This window comes from Engystomops pustulosus, chromosome 9 (genome assembly GCF_040894005.1).
Source record: "Engystomops pustulosus chromosome 9, aEngPut4.maternal, whole genome shotgun sequence".
NCBI classification, from domain to species: Eukaryota; Metazoa; Chordata; class Amphibia; order Anura; family Leptodactylidae; genus Engystomops; species Engystomops pustulosus.
This window is the reverse complement of record NC_092419.1, coordinates 100,930,572-100,950,896: the sequence shown is the minus strand read 5'-3', so window position 1 is coordinate 100,950,896 and position 20,325 is coordinate 100,930,572. Positions and strand designations below refer to the sequence as shown.

Here is a 20,325-nt window from a genome sequence, read left to right as displayed (position 1 = left end):
TGTGTTGCTGCAAACACAGAGATCCTCACTAATTAAACAATGTTTTAATTATATGCCAAAGCCAGGGACTACGCTACAGCTGCCAGCTACTTCACAGAGATCTTAACTTGGAAAACTCGCCGCTCCACAAACATCACAAGTGTTTTGTAATAATCCAGGATGTTTTCAACATAGAATAGATCCGTCACCCCTGGCCCAAAAACTTTCAAAACACTGAGTGCCACCTACCAGTAACCTGGATCTGATGGCAAGATGATGTTACAGGGGGCAAAGGGGTGACCGTAAATATGTTTTCCATGTCCCTACCTTCATTACAATACTGATGACCTATCATAAGGAGAGGTAATCCGTATGAGATTGGTGGAGGTCACATAGATGGACCCAGCACAACCTTAAGATCCTATACTAGAGCCGGAGCCTAGTGCAGAATATTCTGCTGAGAATAGTTGTAGACCTGAAGTTTCGGTATAAGGAGAGTGACAGAGACAGATGATTGCTGCAGGGTTCTGTACTTATGGCTTAGGCTTCCTGCACACAACATGTTTTTTTTATAATGGACGTAAAGTGTCAGTATATGTGTTCTTTATGCAATCAGTATCTTATCCATATGGCCAGAAACACAATGGTCATCCGTATGCCACGTGTTTTTTGCGGACCTGCAATAAAAGAAAAAAGGCTGGTCTATGGTGTAATAGTGTGAAATATGACTCAGGTCACATGATATTTCCTAGCATCAGATGCAAAATCAGATTACACACACTTCAACTGTTTTCTATGGATTTCAATTCATTTTAAATAGGACCGGACCTGTCTCATATCTGATGTTGAGCCCAAAATAATACAGAATAAAGAGGGAGTAGGTAAAACACACAGTGAGCATGACTTTACAACCATGAGGACGTATGTCAAATGTAAAAAAAAAATAAGTTTGATATACGTCCTGAAAAAAATGTCATGTGCAGGTAGCCTAATACTGTGGATAAATCATCAGCAGGAAAATTAAGGCAGATACGAAAAACTTGAAGGGGCTGGCTGCTCTTTTCCATAAATTGCCTTAATAATAATCCCTGAATGTTCATCAAGTGATTCAGCATTACTGCTACTTACTCTTGCGCTGCCTTCAGACATTCTGTTATTCTTTGTTTACATGTGTGAGCTCTGCTGAATAGAAGGAGCTGCAGCAGAAGATTATGACTCACATCATGACTCACAGTGTGAGACACCATGAGGATGGCCTAGAGTAGTGAAAGAGAGGGTGAGAATGGGAAGGCTGAAGCTATCAAAGGAGACTAAGGCACAGGCAGGGGCGTAACTTTAGGTGGTGCAGAGGTTGCGATCACACCTGTGCCCAAGAGGTTTAGGGGCCCCTTATGGTGTCTCTTTCCCATATGAGAAGACTATTACTATAAACAATACATAATCGTCGGGGGCCCGGCACAGACTTTGCACTGGGGCCCAACAGCTTTTAGTTACGCCACTGGGCACAGGTACAAATACATGCAGAGACATGTCAAATAGAACAGATTTATTGAAATAGTTGAGTCGAAATACACGATCTGTTGCGTTGCACCAATATTCTATCCTGTCCCTTTATAATAATGGCGTCTGCGGACGAGAGGTCAGTGTGGTGGCGCAAGCTCTTTAGCCCTACTACACGCTGCCTGGGTGTCTTTTTTGACACATAAAATTGCCGTATCCCATAGAAAGTGACTAAGAGCTCGGCTTAGGAGGTTTGCCAACTATTTTTTTGGGAGAGTTGGTGTATATGGTTGTACGGTCGCCTTGGCATCCTCATCTGCCATCATGTAGTAACATATCCGACATCTTACATAAGTGGGAACTCCCAGCATCATGAGGGAACGCTGGAGGCTGGAGTTACACAACATGAGAAGAGTCACCAGGGCCCTGGATAATATGGAGGCCATTTCCACCTCACAAATAGACTAATGGACTAATCACCATCATAGCCTCCCCCCATAGCAACAACAAGCCCCTGAACAGCAATAAGTAAGAAGCAAATACTTTATTTCACGCCCAATTCAACCCATTTTACAAGATTTATTCACATTTGCATCTAATTGCTTAATGCAGATGCAGTTATAATTGGACTCCATTACTGTCCGTTATTAAGAGGTGTTCATAAAGTTATTTAATAAAAAAAAAAGGGGGGGGGGGCAGAACGTGAATTCCCTGGGTTGTGGTGACGAGGCGTGACTCGCAGTGAGGGGCGTGGCTTGCGAGAGAGACGCCGACCCGGAAGTGGCCGCTGGGCGAGGCCTGAGAGCGTTTCCGGCAGCTGAGGAGAGAGGAGCGGCGCGTTAGGCCCCGGCACTGGCCGAGCTCCCCGGAGCTATGTGAAGAGGACAGAGACGGCTTATTACCGGCAGGTGAGAACACAGCCTAACGGCGAGCAGAGGCGCGAGTCTCCGGGGTCCTCCTCCTGCCCTGTGGCGCCGCGTATTTATAGTCTACTGATGGGCGCCCTCCGCTGGACACCCTGCGTTATTACAGGCTGATCATAGAAATGCACGGGGTTCCCTTCTCAACAGCGGGGGGAACTCTTCCTGCTATCTCCCCCTCAACCCCATACAACCCCCAGAGCCCCCTGTATGTCCGAGTGCCCACCATACAAGCCCCACAGCCCCCTCTATACCTGTGGCTGAGTGCCCACCATACAAGCCCCGGAGCCCCCTCTATACCTGAGGCTGAGTGCCCACCATACAAGCCCCGGAGCCCCCTCTATACCTGAGGCTGAGTGCCCACCATACAAGCCCCACAGCCCCCTCTATACCTGAGGCTGAGTGCCCACCATACAAGCCCCACAGCCCCCTCTATACCTGTGGCTGAGTGCCCACCATACAAGCCCCACAGCCCCCTCTATACCTGTGGCTGAGTGCCCACCATACAAGCCCCACAGCCCCCTCTATACCTGTGGCTGAGTGCCCACCATACAAGCCCCACAGCCCCCTCTATACCTGTGGCTGAGTGCCCACCATACAAGCCCCGGAGCCCCCTCTATACCTGAGGCTGAGTGCCCCCCATACAAGCCCCGGAGCCCCCTCTATACCTGAGGCTGAGTGCCCCCCATACAAGCCCCGGAGCCCCCTCTATACCTGAGGCTGAGTGCCCCCCATACAAGCCCCGGAGCCCCCTCTATACCTGAGTCTGAGTGCCCCCCATACAAGCCCCACAGCCCCCTCTATACCTGTGGCTGAGTGCCCCCCATACAAGCCCCACAGCCCCCTCTATACCTGTGGCTGAGTGCCCCCCATACAAGCCCCACAGCCCCCTCTATACCTGAGGCTGAGTGCCCCCCATACAAGCCCCACAGCCCCCTCTATACCTGAGGCTGAGTGCCCACCATACAAGCCCCGGAGCCCCCTCTATACCTGAGGCTGAGTGCCCACCATACAAGCCCAGGAGCCCCCTCTATACCTGAGGCTGAGTGCCCACCATACAAGCCCCGGAGCCCCCTCTATACCTGAGGCTGAGTGCCCACCATACAAGCCCCGGAGCCCCCTCTATACCTGAGGCTGAGTGCCCACCATACAAGCCCCGGAGCCCCCTCTATACCTGTGGCTGAGTGCCCACCATACAAGCCCCGGAGCCCCCTCTATACCTGTGGCTGAGTGCCCACCATACAAGCCCCGGAGCCCCCTCTATACCTGTGGCTGAGTGCCCACCATACAAGCCCCGGAGCCCCCTCTATACCTGTGGCTGAGTGCCCACCATACAAGCCCCGGAGCCCCCTCTATACCTGTGGCTGAGTGCCCACCATACAAGCCCCGGAGCCCCCTCTATACCTGTGGCTGAGTGCCCACCATACAAGCCCCGGAGCCCCCTCTATACCTGTGGCTGAGTGCCCACCATACAAGCCCCGGAGCCCCCTCTATACCTGTGGCTGAGTGCCCACCATACAAGCCCCGGAGCCCCCTCTATACCTGTGGCTGAGTGCCCACCATACAAGCCCCGGAGCCCCCTCTATACCTGTGGCTGAGTGCCCACCATACAAGCCCCGGAGCCCCCTCTATACCTGAGTCTGGGTGCCTCCCATACAAGCCCCGGAGCCCCCTCTATACCTGAGTCTGGGTGCCCCCCATACAAGCCCCGGAGCCCCCTCTATACCTGAGTCTGGGTGCCCCCCATACAAGCCCCGGAGCCCCCCTCTATACCTGTGGCTGAGTGCCCCCCATACAAGCCCCGGAGCCCCCTCTATACCTGTGGCTGAGTGCCCCCCATACAAGCCCCGGAGCCCCCTCTATACCTGTGGCTGAGTGCCCCCCATACAAGCCCCGGAGCCCCCTCTATACCTGTGGCTGAGTGCCCCCCATACAAGCCCCGGAGCCCCCTCTATACCTGTGGCTGAGTGCCCACCACACAAGCCCCGGAGCCCCCTCTATACCTGTGGCTGAGTGCCCACCACACAAGCCCCGGAGCCCCCTCTATACCTGAGGCTGAGTGCCCACCACACAAGCCCCGGAGCCCCCTCTATACCTGAGGCTGAGTGCCCACCACACAAGCCCCGGAGCCCCCTCTATACCTGAGGCTGAGTGCCCACCACACAAGCCCCGGAGCCCCCTCTATACCTGAGGCTGAGTGCCCACCACACAAGCCCCGGAGCCCCCTCTATACCTGAGGCTGAGTGCCCACCACACAAGCCCCGGAGCCCCCTCTATACCTGAGGCTGAGTGCCCACCACACAAGCCCCGGAGCCCCCTCTATACCTGAGGCTGAGTGCCCACCACACAAGCCCCGGAGCCCCCTCTATACCTGAGGCTGAGTGCCCACCACACAAGCCCCGGAGCCCCCTCTATACCTGAGGCTGAGTGCCCACCACACAAGCCCCGGAGCCCCCTCTATACCTGAGGCTGAGTGCCCACCACACGAGCCCCCTCTATACCTGAGGCTGAGTGCCCACCACACGAGCCCCCTCTATACCTGAGGCTGAGTGCCCACCACACGAGCCCCCTCTATACCTGAGGCTGAGTGCCCACCACACAAGCCCCGGAGCCCCCTCTATACCTGAGGCTGAGTGCCCACCACACAAGCCCCGGAGCCCCCTCTATACCTGAGGCTGAGTGCCCACCACACAAGCCCCGGAGCCCCCTCTATACCTGAGGCTGAGTGCCCACCACACAAGCCCCGGAGCCCCCTCTATACCTGAGGCTGAGTGCCCACCACACAAGCCCCGGAGCCCCCTCTATACCTGAGGCTGAGTGCCCACCACACAAGCCCCGGAGCCCCCTCTATACCTGAGGCTGAGTGCCCACCACACAAGCCCCGGAGCCCCCTCTATACCTGAGGCTGAGTGCCCACCACACAAGCCCCGGAGCCCCCTCTATACCTGAGGCTGAGTGCCCACCACACAAGCCCCGGAGCCCCCTCTATACCTGAGGCTGAGTGCCCACCACACAAGCCCCGGAGCCCCCTCTATACCTGAGGCTGAGTGCCCACCACACAAGCCCCGGAGCCCCCTCTATACCTGAGGCTGAGTGCCCACCACACAAGCCCCGGAGCCCCCTCTATACCTGAGGCTGAGTGCCCACCACACAAGCCCCGGAGCCCCCTCTATACCTGAGGCTGAGTGCCCACCACACAAGCCCCGGAGCCCCCTCTATACCTGAGGCTGAGTGCCCACCACACAAGCCCCGGAGCCCCCTCTATACCTGAGGCTGAGTGCCCACCACACAAGCCCCGGAGCCCCCTCTATACCTGAGGCTGAGTGCCCACCACACAAGCCCCGGAGCCCCCTCTATACCTGAGGCTGAGTGCCCACCACACAAGCCCCGGAGCCCCCTCTATACCTGAGGCTGAGTGCCCACCACACAAGCCCCGGAGCCCCCTCTATACCTGAGGCTGAGTGCCCACCACACAAGCCCCGGAGCCCCCTCTATACCTGAGGCTGAGTGCCCACCACACAAGCCCCGGAGCCCCCTCTATACCTGAGGCTGAGTGCCCACCACACAAGCCCCGGAGCCCCCTCTATACCTGAGGCTGAGTGCCCACCACACAAGCCCCGGAGCCCCCTCTATACCTGAGGCTGAGTGCCCACCACACAAGCCCCGGAGCCCCCTCTATACCTGAGGCTGAGTGCCCACCACACAAGCCCCGGAGCCCCCTCTATACCTGAGGCTGAGTGCCCACCACACAAGCCCCGGAGCCCCCTCTATACCTGAGGCTGAGTGCCCACCACACAAGCCCCGGAGCCCCCTCTATACCTGAGGCTGAGTGCCCACCACACAAGCCCCGGAGCCCCCTCTATACCTGAGGCTGAGTGCCCACCACACAAGCCCCGGAGCCCCCTCTATACCTGAGGCTGAGTGCCCACCACACAAGCCCCGGAGCCCCCTCTATACCTGAGGCTGAGTGCCCACCACACAAGCCCCGGAGCCCCCTCTATACCTGAGGCTGAGTGCCCACCACACAAGCCCCGGAGCCCCCTCTATACCTGAGGCTGAGTGCCCACCACACAAGCCCCGGAGCCCCCTCTATACCTGAGGCTGAGTGCCCACCACACAAGCCCCGGAGCCCCCTCTATACCTGAGGCTGAGTGCCCACCACACAAGCCCCGGAGCCCCCTCTATACCTGAGGCTGAGTGCCCACCACACAAGCCCCGGAGCCCCCTCTATACCTGAGGCTGAGTGCCCACCACACAAGCCCCGGAGCCCCCTCTATACCTGAGGCTGAGTGCCCACCACACAAGCCCCGGAGCCCCCTCTATACCTGAGGCTGAGTGCCCACCACACAAGCCCCGGAGCCCCCTCTATACCTGAGGCTGAGTGCCCACCACACAAGCCCCGGAGCCCCCTCTATACCTGAGGCTGAGTGCCCACCACACAAGCCCCGGAGCCCCCTCTATACCTGAGGCTGAGTGCCCACCACACAAGCCCCGGAGCCCCCTCTATACCTGAGGCTGAGTGCCCCCCACACAAGCCCCGGAGCCCCCTCTATACCTGAGGCTGAGTGCCCCCCACACAAGCCCCGGAGCCCCCTCTATACCTGAGGCTGAGTGCCCCCCACACAAGCCCCGGAGCCCCCTCTATACCTGAGGCTGAGTGCCCCCCACACAAGCCCCGGAGCCCCCTCTATACCTAAGGCTGGCATTAGTGTGCACCCATCCTCTGATACACAGGGGGCTGGTATAGATTATACCAGCCTCACAGCCCTCTGTATATCTGAGGCTGAGTGCCCACTTTATATATAAGGTTAGGTGTGTCCACTAAACCAGTCCCAGAGCCCCCTCTATGTGTCTGAGGCAGGATGCCCACTATACCAGCCGCATAGCCCCATCTTTATCTGAGGTTGGGTGCCCACTGTGCCTGCTCAGTAGCCCCTTCATCAGAGCCACTGTATATCTGAGTCTGGGTACCTATTACAGCAGCCCGAAAGCCCCTTCATCAGAGCCATATCTATATCTACCGCTGGGATGCCCACTATAACTACCCCATAGCCCCATTCTACATCTGAGGCTGGGTTGCCCACTATACCTGCCCTATGCCCCCCTCATCATAGCCACCTTTATATCTAATGCTAGTTTCCCATTATACCAGCCACAGAGCCACTTTTATATTTGGGGCTTGGTGCCCACTATACCAGCCCCCTCATCAGAACCCACCAATTTATATCTAAGGCTGGGTATTCACCATACCTGTTTTATAGCCCCCTGTCTAAGGCTGGGGTACCCACTATACCAGCCCCAGAGCCCCCCACATCAGAGCCAAACGTATATCTAAGGCTAGTGCCCACTATACCTGCTTCATAATCTCCACATTAGTGCCCTCTGTGGGCTGGCTCACACTATTCCAAACCCATAGCCCCCTGTATATCTGAAGCTGAGTGCCCACTATACCTGCCGCTCCCCCCTAAACCACATATGTTCCCAGCCTATCAGACTAGTAGAGAGGGGTCATGTGATATTGACCATAATGGAAAATCTCTGATATGTTTTTATCTTTTTGGGTCCTCTATTGTATAATAACATGTCCACCATGTTATACTTGTATCACAGACATTGCCCAAAGTGGTGGCTTTCTGGTGTAAAACTACAACTCCTAAGGCTCGAAAAGGCCAGTGGAGCCGCACCTCACAAAATTCCCATACAAATGTCCATGCAAACCGCAAGATAATGTCCGATGCTCCTCGCTGTATACAGGATGCACTCATTTCCATACAACTTGTGTCTGACGGGCTGGCAGGGGGCCACGCAGGTGATAGACATCAAACAGAAAGGGGTTCTCCAGTCCTAAATAGTGGCTGAATATTGATTAGTGAGATCTCCAGGGGTTGTACCCTGATACGCAATGGTGTGGCCTCTAGATATTCTATAAGATAAGAGGCACCCGGTATCTGAGGAAACATTAATGTTACTGTAAGGACGATCACATTATATGTACGGTACTAGGATATGCCATCACTTTTTGATAGTGGTGCAGCCTCTAGGACCCCCAACCAGTGATGAGTATATTGTGGACCGTGCTGCTCTATTATATTGGATATACAGTGATATTCTGTCCTCTCTAACCCCCACGAGTTGATCCCAACCACATCATGACCTGTAGATATCATTGGTATGATTCTGTGTCGAGATCACCCTCCCCAAATAGATCTGTACTCGATAACCAGTGTTTGGCAGAATGTAGGAGTCTCCCATAGCCCCCGGGGCAACTGCTCTGTGGTTTTCCTGCACCTGTGTTTGTAAATTTTGCACATATTCTTTATATTTGCTTTTCCGCTGCGTTAGTTACTGTGCCAGCTCTACCAACCCAAGCATCAAAGCTTACGCCTCCATCTGTGTAGTCCACGTCCACGTGTCTTTGTCTCCGGCTATGAGAGCGAGAGTAGATCTTGCATAGTAGTGTAAATAGTCCTTCCAGCTTAAACTACTATTTGATTTTCAGGGTAAGGTACCATCAGGGTTAGTAAGGTTGCACTATCTGTTACACAAACATATGCATTTTGCAAATTTTGTATCTGGGCTGTAGCCCAATGTTATATTATAGAGGTGCCAGAAACCCTTAGAGGAGGAAGACAGCACTGACTGTGCAGGATTGGGCAGTGATCTTATACACATCAGGCCTCTGAACATACCCCAATAACCGATTGTGGCTCAGAGTTGTCTCGTAGCATTGATGATACATGCACACTTGGCTGAGTAAAGGGGCACATTTCTGACTATCTGTTTCCAGATATTGTTATGTTCGGTCCAGTCTGCACCACCTGAGCGACATTCCATTTTTTTTTTTTGCAATGTGGATGTCTGCTTTATGGCCAGGTTTTGTAGCATTGCCTAAATCTGCAAAGACACTCAGGATGGTTGGTTTGGCTATAAACTTTACCCCCTTGAGCAATCATGCATTCCTGAGTCATGGCCGTCTCATGTTACATCCCCTCCACCCCTGCTCCTCGCAGGGTTACTTGTTAGCCAGCCCGGCCAGCTTTGAATTGCCAAGTAGTTGGGTGTGAAAGCCTTGGAGATCTACAAGTCTTGACACCTCTTTTGGTACACAATAGATTTCCTTAGGAGGCACAATGCCCCTTTTTCCAGGTCTTCTCACCTTTGGGGCCATACATTGCGCTCAGATACTTGGTTTCCAGGCAGCTTTCATCTTGGGCGCACGTCCTCCACCCTCCGCTCATTCGATCCATGTGCTCTTTGAAGTTCATCTCTTACTTCAAAGTTGTCTTTGGCCTTTTTAGCGTAGCTGTTTACCAGACGCCGTGTGTCTCTTCAGCCACATGTGTTGTGTGTTTATTCAGGGTAATAATTCTAAGGTTCGGGGTGGTCGTGGTGGTATGGCGCGGGCTGGGAATTGATACCAGGTTGTGTAGTCTCGCTCATAGTATAGTTGGCCTTCTCCAGGCACATGTTGTTGCACAAGATGTGTACTTAGTACCTCCGACCCTTCCCCCCACGCTTGGAATTTCGGCTTCTTGGTATGAGGCAGGGATGGTCTCCTGCAGTGATAGTAACACCTTTGACACCACCCTCCCCCCCCCCCCCCCCCCCCCATGGTTGTAGATGCCATTTGCCTCCAGGCGTGGTAAAGGCTTCACATGGTAATTATGTAGTTTGGGTGATTTCTCACTGCGATTGCCTAGATCTTGACCCTTAGATATCTCTCTGTACATTGTGCTCATGTTTAATTGGTTTCAAAGGGGGATAATCGAAGCTTTATAAAGTGACCTTGTATCACTAGTCAAGCATTAAAGGAGGTTATTTATTGATAAGCTATCCTGTGTATAAGTGCCCCCTATGTGACTAGCAAGGGTCAGGCCAATCCTGTAGGACCCCCTTACAGTCGTATAGTCTCTAGACTCTGTGTCATGTAAATCTGCAGATTGTTGCCGGGTGTCTCACCACCACTGGCCACCTATAAATGACCTTGGTTTGGGGCCCCTTTTAGAGCGTCATCCTTTCCTGCAGAGCAGCGCTCCCATCTGTGTAGGGATCACAATCACTTGCACCCTTCACAGTGAATGCTGCACCCCCCACATAACCACAATCCTGGAGAAGTAGAGAAGAGTGAGATTCCTTTTGAAGCTCTGATTCGGGGTTTGGGTGCATCCCAGGCAACCCTTACACATTGCCAGATTGGAGGCCATGCAGCAAATTGACGCCAATACCTAATAGCCACCTGGCCAATCACAGCCATGGCTTGTAGGTAGGGGCTTCAATTTGCTGGATTGGCTGCACGGCTGGCAATGCGGACCCAGACCCCAACTTAAAGTGCAGGACCTCTCGTCTGTAATCAGGAGGGGCTCCCATGCGATCTTACTCCATTGATCATATCATATACTTCTATTCCGTTGCTTTTTAATTCCAAAATATCCCTGAAATCAATATCCCTGGAGCTGAGTGATGTCTTTTGGATGCTGATCTCTTGGTGACTCGCATTAAAACGCAGTAAAAAAAAATTGCTGACCCTGATGAAAAATTTGCAATGTAATTCTGGAAAGCTGCAGCCAAAAATTCTGGGTTTTCCGTAGATGTGGTCATGTTATTTCGGGAGGTCCCTTCGGGTTACGAGTTTGGTATTTTGTACACGGTCCCTCCATTAACGACGAGCTTCACGAATAAGGTGTTTTTTTATTTTTTTTTTAATATGATAGGTTTTTCCCAAGCTCCTTGGTCGTAGCTTTTCTTCTTAAGGAATTAGTTACCTTTGTCCCAGTGCCTTTAAAGCGGTGGCAGCCAGTCTAGAGTCTCGCTACACATCTCAGGAATGTCGCCACCGGCTGTAGGTAAACATGGCAGAAATCCTGCTCCTTCCATAGGCTCAGACAAAAAACTCTTAAGACCCCTTCCCCCAGGAAACAGCGCCCCCCTGGTATCCATTGGCCGTCTTTGATATTGCAATGAGCATTGCAGATGTGTCCCTATGAAGGACATGGATCTTATAGGCTGGTCTGGCAAGCTCCGTGCAGCGCTGCGGTATCTGTCTGTGCTATATTATTAATATGAATGAAAAATTCTACATTTCCTGATGTTTTGGCTCGGGGAGGGGATATATTGGGTATTTTTGCACAATTTGCAATGGATGCATGTAAGGTAAGGGCAGGTCTGTCTTCCGTCTATTTGGAAGTCCTTACATCACTTTTATTGGTAAGCTAAGACTGACGGGATTCCAGACTCTTAGCAGGTCGTGACTAGCAGAGTGATAACTCAGCAGTGCTGGAGGACGCCGAACGCTGAGAAGCAAACATTGTGAAGGTAATCTCCCTGTCCACACATCGGTATTCTGCTAACCCACATCACCATGGAAAAGGGAGACGTCGGGTTGAGCTGATGTCCTATGTGTCCTATTAGCTTTGGACCCCCCCATAACCATACACATTAGGATGTAGTCAACAGAACCAGGCCACCAACTGACATGCAGACAGCTTCCATTCAACTGATGGAGTGGATGGACCCACCAGGTGTAAAGATCATGGGGGTCTCTGCATTTATCACATGGTTGTTCTTGGCTTCTAGTTTTGTGGATGAGGTTGTTTTCACGTTGGTTGTTGCAGTTTTTGAAGCCAAGACAATGGGGGGATGTATTTTCTTATGTATCTTTCTTAGTGTCCATTCACAAGCGGTATGCCTGCCGTGCGGGCATACCGCCCTGTGCTGGAGAGGAGGAGGAGGAGGAGGTGACCCCTCCTCCCTTCATAGAGAATAGCGGCGCACGGCCGCACACACACCAAAAGATAGAGCATGCTCTCCTTTTGCGGTGTGCGGGCCGGATCGGTGCCACACGTGTGGCACCGTATCTGCGCCGCGCCGCTATTGCCGTCTATGGGGGCGTACATGCGGCCGCAAATTTGCGGCCGCATGTACGTCCCCGCAGACGGCCATGTGAATGTGCCCTTATGAATGCCAGTCTTTAACCCGTTGGCAGTCTGGCGCCCGTATCCACCTAGAGCAGTGATAACTACATCCAAAACCCACATATTTTTCGCAAAGTGCCGATGCAACAATTTAAACAGTAACTTATGACTCCCTGCTCTGTCACAGGTTTAAATTGTTTAGGCACCTGAGGACACCAATACAGTACAAAGAAGGAGAAAAAGCTTTGGTTATCATTGTAGCTTCCTTCTAGGGTCCTGGGCTGCCTGGGACAGCATGAGGCCTTGAGTCCTGTCTGGCGAAGTCTGTGGTGGGCTGATGGCACAGGTGCCCATAGAGAGGGCTCTGAGTGCCACCTCTGGCACCCGTGCCATAGGTTCACCACCACTGACCTAGAGGCTATAGGCCAGGTCTGAATTGGCAGATTTTTTTGCTAGACTATAGTAAATCTGGCAGGCCAGGCATTCACGCCAATCCAATCCTGCCCTCCCCCTGCTTTCTTCCTCCAACCCAAAGTGGTGTCTTGTAGAGAGCGACCTGGGAAGATTGTGCTTGTGGAGCTCCTCCATCAGGCATAAAGACGGATAGGCAGAAGTAGGGACATATATAAAGGGTAGGGGTACAACAGGCGGTATATAGTCAAAGGGAATGACTCTCACCTGATGTCTGTGAAAATGAAGCTTATCGGGATGAGTCTTGCTCTGCTTGGTATTATCGGATTTTGCTGGCCACGAGATACCAAACCGCCGGCCCAGAGTGGCGGGTTTCCGAGCATAAAGTTTTTGTACACGTGTATCTTCTCGTTTGTTTCAGCGCTATATCCATTACTGTTGCAGATAACGTTCTTATAGTATGAAGGATCGTTTATTGGGTGCACGGAGCTGAAAAGCGTAGTGCACCCAATAAACGATCCTTTATACTATAAGAATGTAATCTGCAACAGTGTTGGATATAGCGCCGGATCAAACGAGAAGATACACGTGTACCAAAAAGTGGTGGTCTGGTCAGAGAAGACTTCACTATATCATAGACGTGTTCTTCGTTCACCAGCAGAACACGGATGTAAAGATCTAATGTGACCTGCACACAATCGCGATTTGTAGAACAAAACATGGAACGTGTTCAGACCTTTCCTCCATACCTTTTCCCTGCCTAGGGTCCTCTTCTGGGTTTGGTTTACATGTATATCAAATCCTGACCCTGTGCTGATACCCTAAGACAAGGGAATCCATGTCATGTTAGATCTACAATGGATATGGTGTATTGCTTCTATTAGTTCTATTCCACTTCCTCCTGACCTACTTATACAATCGCTTATACTGTGATACGAGGGTGGACACAGACACGATGCTCCTCATCTGTGATGGAACCACTATCGATGTTATAGCTCAGAGCGGGGAATTGTCTACTAATATTAGTACAATTTATATATAGCAATTTCTGATTGAACTTTACCTTGGGGTCAGACCAGTTCTTTACTATGAGGGATGCTCCCCTATTATGGAGTTTAGGATTACTGGACTGTCCCAATCTGCAAAAGTCACTGCTCTACAGAGGAGGCTCTCAACCTGCAGACCAGCTTCTCTGATGTCCATATACCCCAATGGAACTAATGGGCTCAGGCCGGATAATTCCAATACTTTGATCTTGCCCCGGTGAAGCCATCCTTTACTTGGGAGTTCTGCTTTGGGTCATTGTTGTACTGGATGGTAAAATTCTAAATATGCTTTTTAATTTTTTGCAATGCCCTGAGTGTTTTATAACCAATTTTTGACTTGTATTTGGACCTTCCCAATTCCCACCACCTTGCAGAGGCTTGTAACGTTATCCTATATAACTATATGGCCCCCGGTCCGAGGAATATGGATATCGAAGGCACTATATTTAGCATCTAAACAATCCATAAATGGGAATTCTGAACATGGGCTCATTCTCCGATCATAAGAGTGTTCACACCTGTGCAAGCACGTCTCAAATATTTCCAATTGATCGTGGCTTGAATGGCGCGCTCATCACGTTGGCTCCACTGCCCTAAATATGGCGATCTTGTTCCTACTACCTCGGTGTTGTGATTGTGGTTTTCCCATTTGCAGACGCCCGCTCTCCTCCCAGGCTTTGAACATAATACGCAGCAGATGAAAATGACTTTTTCAGATCTATGCAAATACATTAATGCGGCGAGAACGTCTGAATTTAAATGTGTTCTCCATGAATATCAATATCTGTTTAGAGAGGCGCAGCGAGAAAAATACAGAGCTGCGCCGTCTGTCTCCCACCCCGCTAACCTACTTTACAGCTCAAACCCGAATATTCCTGCACACGTCAGTGGATTTGCAGCCGATCGTCTTAGTTAGAAAATCCCTGGGGCAATTAGTTTTTATTGTTTGGGGTGGGGGGGAATAAAGAAATGTGGAAGTAAAGCCATTGTGCGCCTATTTAACCGTCGGCGTGCTGCGCCTCTGATTGTCATTGTTCCTTACACATATTGTTCCTTATACAATAAGATTTTTCTACGACTCCGGACACGTAAATAAGATTCCTCTGCTGCAGATTACTACTGGTGTGATGTGCCGGTATCCTCCGCATCTTGTAGCGCTGCCACCGCTAATCTGCCTGATAATTTCCTGGATGATAAGTGGCTTCAGTTCCGTCTGGTTACCTCTCCGCACTCTGCAGCTGCCAACTATTACTGTATCTCGAGTCCAGAGGTCAACGGTCATGTCACGTTTTCACGTACGTGCAGCCAACTACAGGACAGTAATGAGGGGAGAATCGAGGACAACGGTGATAACATAAAAACTGCTGCCTCTGCATAATATCATTATGTTATGGTCTCCAAGACCACCCAAGACTGAGGGGGCAGCACAATTGTATACAGTCTGTATCTTTATTGTGACAAAGATCAGAGCATGGTTCTTCTCCCAGGCAGGGGTGCCCTTCTTCAGGGTCTAACTAGCGATACGTCCCCTTTATCTCAGGTTTAATGAAGGTCTCAGAAGTGGGATCTAGGTTTATTACAATGATGGCATATCCTAAATTTTGAGAGGTAATTAAAAAAAAAATGCTGGAAAAGGGTTGGTAAGGGGGAAAAAAATTAAAGCCACAAACCTTGTATTCTAGCTGCCGCTAGACTAGTGGTTCATCTTCATCAACCCCAAAAAAGATGGTCTTTTGAAATGCTTGGACCTGGTGCATCTTTCCCCAAAAATCATTTCAAAGGGAAAAGTGATGGGACTCCCGGATACATTTGCTGCTTGTTCATCTTTTTAAGTGTGGTTGCAACTTTCTAATAGGGCACACCTAAAAATACTAATGCTTTTCATCCCCTTTCAGTGAGGGACCACCATTGAAAGTACCTAGCTTTCAAAGATTCTTCTATTATGGTAGACTGGGGACTGGTGGGGCGGTTTGTTAAAACAGTTTTTGCACATGTATTGGGGGTTATGGCTGCGCTACTGATTGCATTATTAGACTTTCTCTGAATATTGATAAATGTTGGACCTCCCAGGGTGACGCTGTGTTTTTGTTTTTTTTCTTTTGCAGAGACTCGTAAAGGCAGACAAGATGGACAGCAACAGCTTCATCCAGTTTGACGTGCCGGAGTACAGTAGTACAGTCCTCAGCCAGCTCAATGAGCTACGGATGCAGGGGAAGCTATGTGACATAATTGTCCACATTCAAGGTCAGCCTTTTCGTGCACACAAGGCAGTCCTTGCCGCCAGTTCTCCTTATTTCCGCGACCATTCAGCGCTAAGTACCATGAGTGGCCTCACGATATCTGTTATCAAAAACCCCAACGTGTTTGAACAATTACTGTCATTTTGCTACACTGGAAGAATGTCCGTACAGCTTAAGGATGTTGTGAGCTTCCTGACCGCCGCCAGCTTTCTCCAAATGCAATGTGTCATCGACAAGTGCACCCACATCCTAGAGAGCATCCACTCAAAAATTAACGTTGCAGGAGGGGAGGATGGTCAAAGTAACCATAACGGAGTCAAAGATGATAGCTACTTTGCCAACCCGGTGGATATATCTCCTCCGTATAGCGGGCACGTGCGACAGTCAATTGTAGGTAATGACTTAAAGATGGAAGGAGTGGCCAACAAAAGTCTAAGGAACCGTCCTCAAGAAGAGGGGCAGTCAGACCGTGGTAGCAACGGCAGTATTTCAGAACATGAAATTCAGATAGAAGGAGAACCTGAACAGGGCGACGTGCCGAGAGAGAATCAGATAGCCGAAGTGAAAGTCAAAACCGAGAAGTCCGATCGGCCAAGCTGCTCCGATAGCTCTTCACTCGGTGACGATGGCTACCACACTGAGATGGTTGACGGAGAGCAGGTGGTGACACTGAATGTAGGTTCCTACGGGTCTGTTTTGCAACATACATATTCCTATTCACAAGCTGCTTCCCAAAATAGCAACATTTCCGAGCCCTACGGGAGCATAAGTAACTCCAGTCCTTCCAGATCCATGCTGAGCTGCTATCGAGGTGGCCGGGTGCGCTCAAAGAGAGCGTCGCACGTAACCAGCGAGGTGCAAAACGTCATCCAAAGTCCCGAAAACGAAACGGTTGTGAGCACCCCGGCTTACGAGAGCAGCCCCCGCGAGAGGTCCACTCGGGGCTACTGGCATCCATACAACGAGAGACTGATCTGCATCTACTGCGGCAAGACCTTCAACCAGAAGGGGAGTCTGGACCGTCACATGCGCCTTCACATGGGCATCACACCTTTTGTATGCAAGTTCTGTGGCAAGAAGTACACGCGCAAAGACCAACTGGAATACCACATACGTGGCCACACGGATGACAAGCCTTTCCGCTGTGAAGTTTGTGGCAAGTGCTTCCCCTTCCAGGGCACGCTTAATCAGCATTTACGGAAAAACCACCCAGGGGTGGCGGAGGTGAGGAACCGGGTGGAGTCGCCGGAGAGAACAGAGGCTTTCGTAGACCAAAGTGATGTTTCAGTATCGGAAGTGAACATGGACTCGAACATTGAGATTCACACAGTCACTACTTCACCTGAATAACTACCCCCCCGCCCGCCGCCGCACACTGTACAAAGCACACAGCGCTAACTAATGCCTATTTTTACTACTTTACTGCTTCTTTGGTAATCTCTTTAGTACAGCGGATGCTACTCTTAACCCATTTTGTCTTTTTTGGAATGCTTCTTGGTAATACAGAGACTTTATAACGATACCTTGGTGATACACTAAATGTATGTGTTTTACATTGGGATTTTTGTTTTTTCTTTGCTTTTTTAAGGAGACAGGGTACTTTTGCACTCCTGAAGAAGCATCTAGTTAGAAACGAAACGTGAGAATTTTTTTTTTGTGAGTTCTATTTTATTGTAACGAAAGTGTTTTATTAACAACAAAAAAAATATTCTATATCTTTTTGAGGGTTTTTTTTTTTCTTCAGATTTGCAAGGTTGTGATGAGAAAGCGGGAGCCTCGCGTCCCATAGGAGCAATGCAATTTACTGAAATCTACTGTAATGGTTTTTTTTGTTTCTAGAAATTTTTGTGCAACTTCCATGACGCAGTTTATTTTGCATGAAAGTTCATCTTGACCACGAACGTAAAAAAGTCTAAAGTGGGTTTACAGCTTATCCTGATGGCACAGCAGATCAACTTATTTTTTTTTTGCCACTGTTAAGGTAACTCCTAAATAATATTTTTTAGAGGGATCAAGGAGCCAGCTATCCTATGTGCCTAAAAAAAATTTTTTTTTACCCTTGTGTTAGTGATAATTTTTTTTTATTTTTTATAGACTAAGTCTTAAATAACTTTACACACCACATGAAGAGCTAGGGAAACTTCATTTGAAGCGGGCAATAAATCGTTGAATGGCCAATGGAAGGTGGTTTTGGGTTGTTTCTGAATTTTTATTAGAAAAAAAAATTATGTCCCAGTGACAATTGTATTTTCAAATTTTTTTATTTTTTGCTGTCATGGTTGGACAAGACTACAGACATCTTGCAGCGTGGTACTAAAGTAAAGCATCCAGAGTAGTCAGAGGGGTCTGACTGTAACTAGGGGTTGGGTGCCCTTAAGTAGTTTTTTTTTTAACTTTTATGAAAGGCTCAATTTAAAAAAAAAAATAAAACAAATGTTATACCTAGTCTTGTCCCTCTTTGGTCTATACCCCCCTGATCCGCCTCTGTACGTCGGAAATGCTTCTCAGCCAATCATTTGCTAACAAATGTGTTACAACTACAGAAGGTGATTGGCTAATAGGTCATTTCCTGTTTGTTGTGAGGAAACAGGAAGTAGAGGCAGTTGATGAACGAGTGAAGTTTTTTTTATTTTTTTAAACAGATTTTGAGCCTATTATAAAAAAAATACAGTGTGTTAGGACCCGCCCCCCTTTTTATGACTCCTATTTGGGTAGCAGTGAAGCGCCTTTTTTTTTTTTTATGCCTCTTGTTACTCAACACAATAGATGCCAAACAGTGGAAATTGCTGAAAATGTTTTGTTCCATCATCCGCAATCATAGCTGGAATTTATGGTGCTTTTTTAAAGTTTTTGTTGAGGGTTTTTTTTGTTTTTAGTTGTGTAAAGAGTTTTTTCATATTTTGCAATGAAGCTGGATTTGCGAGGTAGGTTTGTGTATCCCTGTCAACCTCGCTGGGGTATCTACTACATATTGTAAATGCAGACTATAACAAGTGCAACCTAGATACAGGTAGGTGCTAGATTATTTTACATTGCTCTCCAAACACAACTGCCACTCCCAATGCCCCGCCCCCACCCCCCACCCCCCATCGAATAGCCCCGTACCTACCTCGGCATCATTATACTGGATTAGTCCGCAGTGTTACACTAGAACTAGTTGTGTGTCCACCAGTTTCTGTGGACGGAACCAAAAGTAGAGACAAAATGTAAAATTAAAAAAAAAAAAATCAAAAATTGTTTAAGATGCCAAATTTATCTATAACCTAAAAATTCTTTGGATAAATTAAGGAATGTTACTACTTTCAGTTTTTCATATTTGACTATGTTGCCGTCTAGTAAATATTAAGGCGTTTGATATATAACAATATGGCCGCCTCTGCTACACGTGAAAATCTCCTCCTCCTTTTTAAGGTTGTTACAAGTGATGATGTCATAAACCACATGCTCAATCTAGAGACACTAGAGACTTTTTTTCGTTGATGGCGTGCTGGACTTTATTTAGATTTTTTTTTTTTATTATTTTCCCAGAGAACACTTGCGCAGTCGTAGATCTATAAGTTGGTCTTTACTACTCCTCCTAACGTTTCCCTGGTGCTGTTCGAGTCCCGTATACTTTTATAAATGTGATAACTGCTGATACCCGTATTTTTTTTCAAAGGGCATCTACCACCAGGATGAAGGACTGTATGCAAATGAGCCGGAGGGGCTCCAAGCTCCATGGTGTTAATGGAGCCTGGAGCCCCTTAGACTCATTTGCATACAGTCCTTTATCCTGGTGGTAGATGTCCTTTTAAATCCACATAAACCTCATTAAGCTTCTGAGTTTTTATTATTCTGCCGCATATTTAACTACTTTGTAATTCAGGTGCCATAAATTAAAACTTTTTTCTTTTATATGCCCCGCCCCCTTCGTTTACTTTAGCGATATGCAGTGAGGAGGGGCCAACCGGGTCTTATAAACTGGATAAGTGTTGAACAGCAGTAAGTGGCTCGCTTTGTGTAAAGCCTTTACAGCTGAAGACTGACTTTTCAGGAAGATTTTTATTATTTTTTTAATTTTTTTTGCTGGGCCTTTTTATGTATAGTTGGCTTCAGTATTACAATTTTCAAGCCATAATGCAGTACTGTATTTTTTGTTGTTTTTTTTTTTTTTTTAGTTTTATTCTCTTTAAAGCAACATTTACCTTCAGTCGGTCTTCAGTGAACAATATTTTAAAGGTTTTCTCCCCCCCTCCCCCCCCCCACTACCCCCCACATCTACCTGATGTTGCTTTGCTATTGTATAATATCTGTGATTGTGTGGACCCACTCTTTCTTG

The 20,325-nt window shown here is 49.3% G+C and overlaps 1 protein-coding gene across 2 annotated transcripts in view; it reads left to right on the top strand.

The window, feature by feature from the left end:
• ZBTB34 (zinc finger and BTB domain containing 34) overlaps positions 1-19,704 on the top strand; it is a 31,793-nt gene extending 12,089 nt beyond the window's left edge. Inside the window, exons 1-2 of one of the 2 annotated variants that reach the window (XM_072124783.1) lie at positions 2,233-2,387; positions 15,873-19,704. In XM_072124783.1, the coding sequence (XP_071980884.1) occupies positions 15,894-17,357 (1,464 nt within the window). In that variant the 5' untranslated portion in view covers positions 2,233-2,387; positions 15,873-15,893 and the 3' untranslated portion in view covers positions 17,358-19,704. Of the gene's footprint in view, positions 1-2,232; positions 2,388-15,872 lie in introns of those variants that run through there. The other variant, XM_072124784.1, reaches the window with a different exon arrangement.
• Positions 19,705-20,325: the final 621 nt, after the last annotated feature.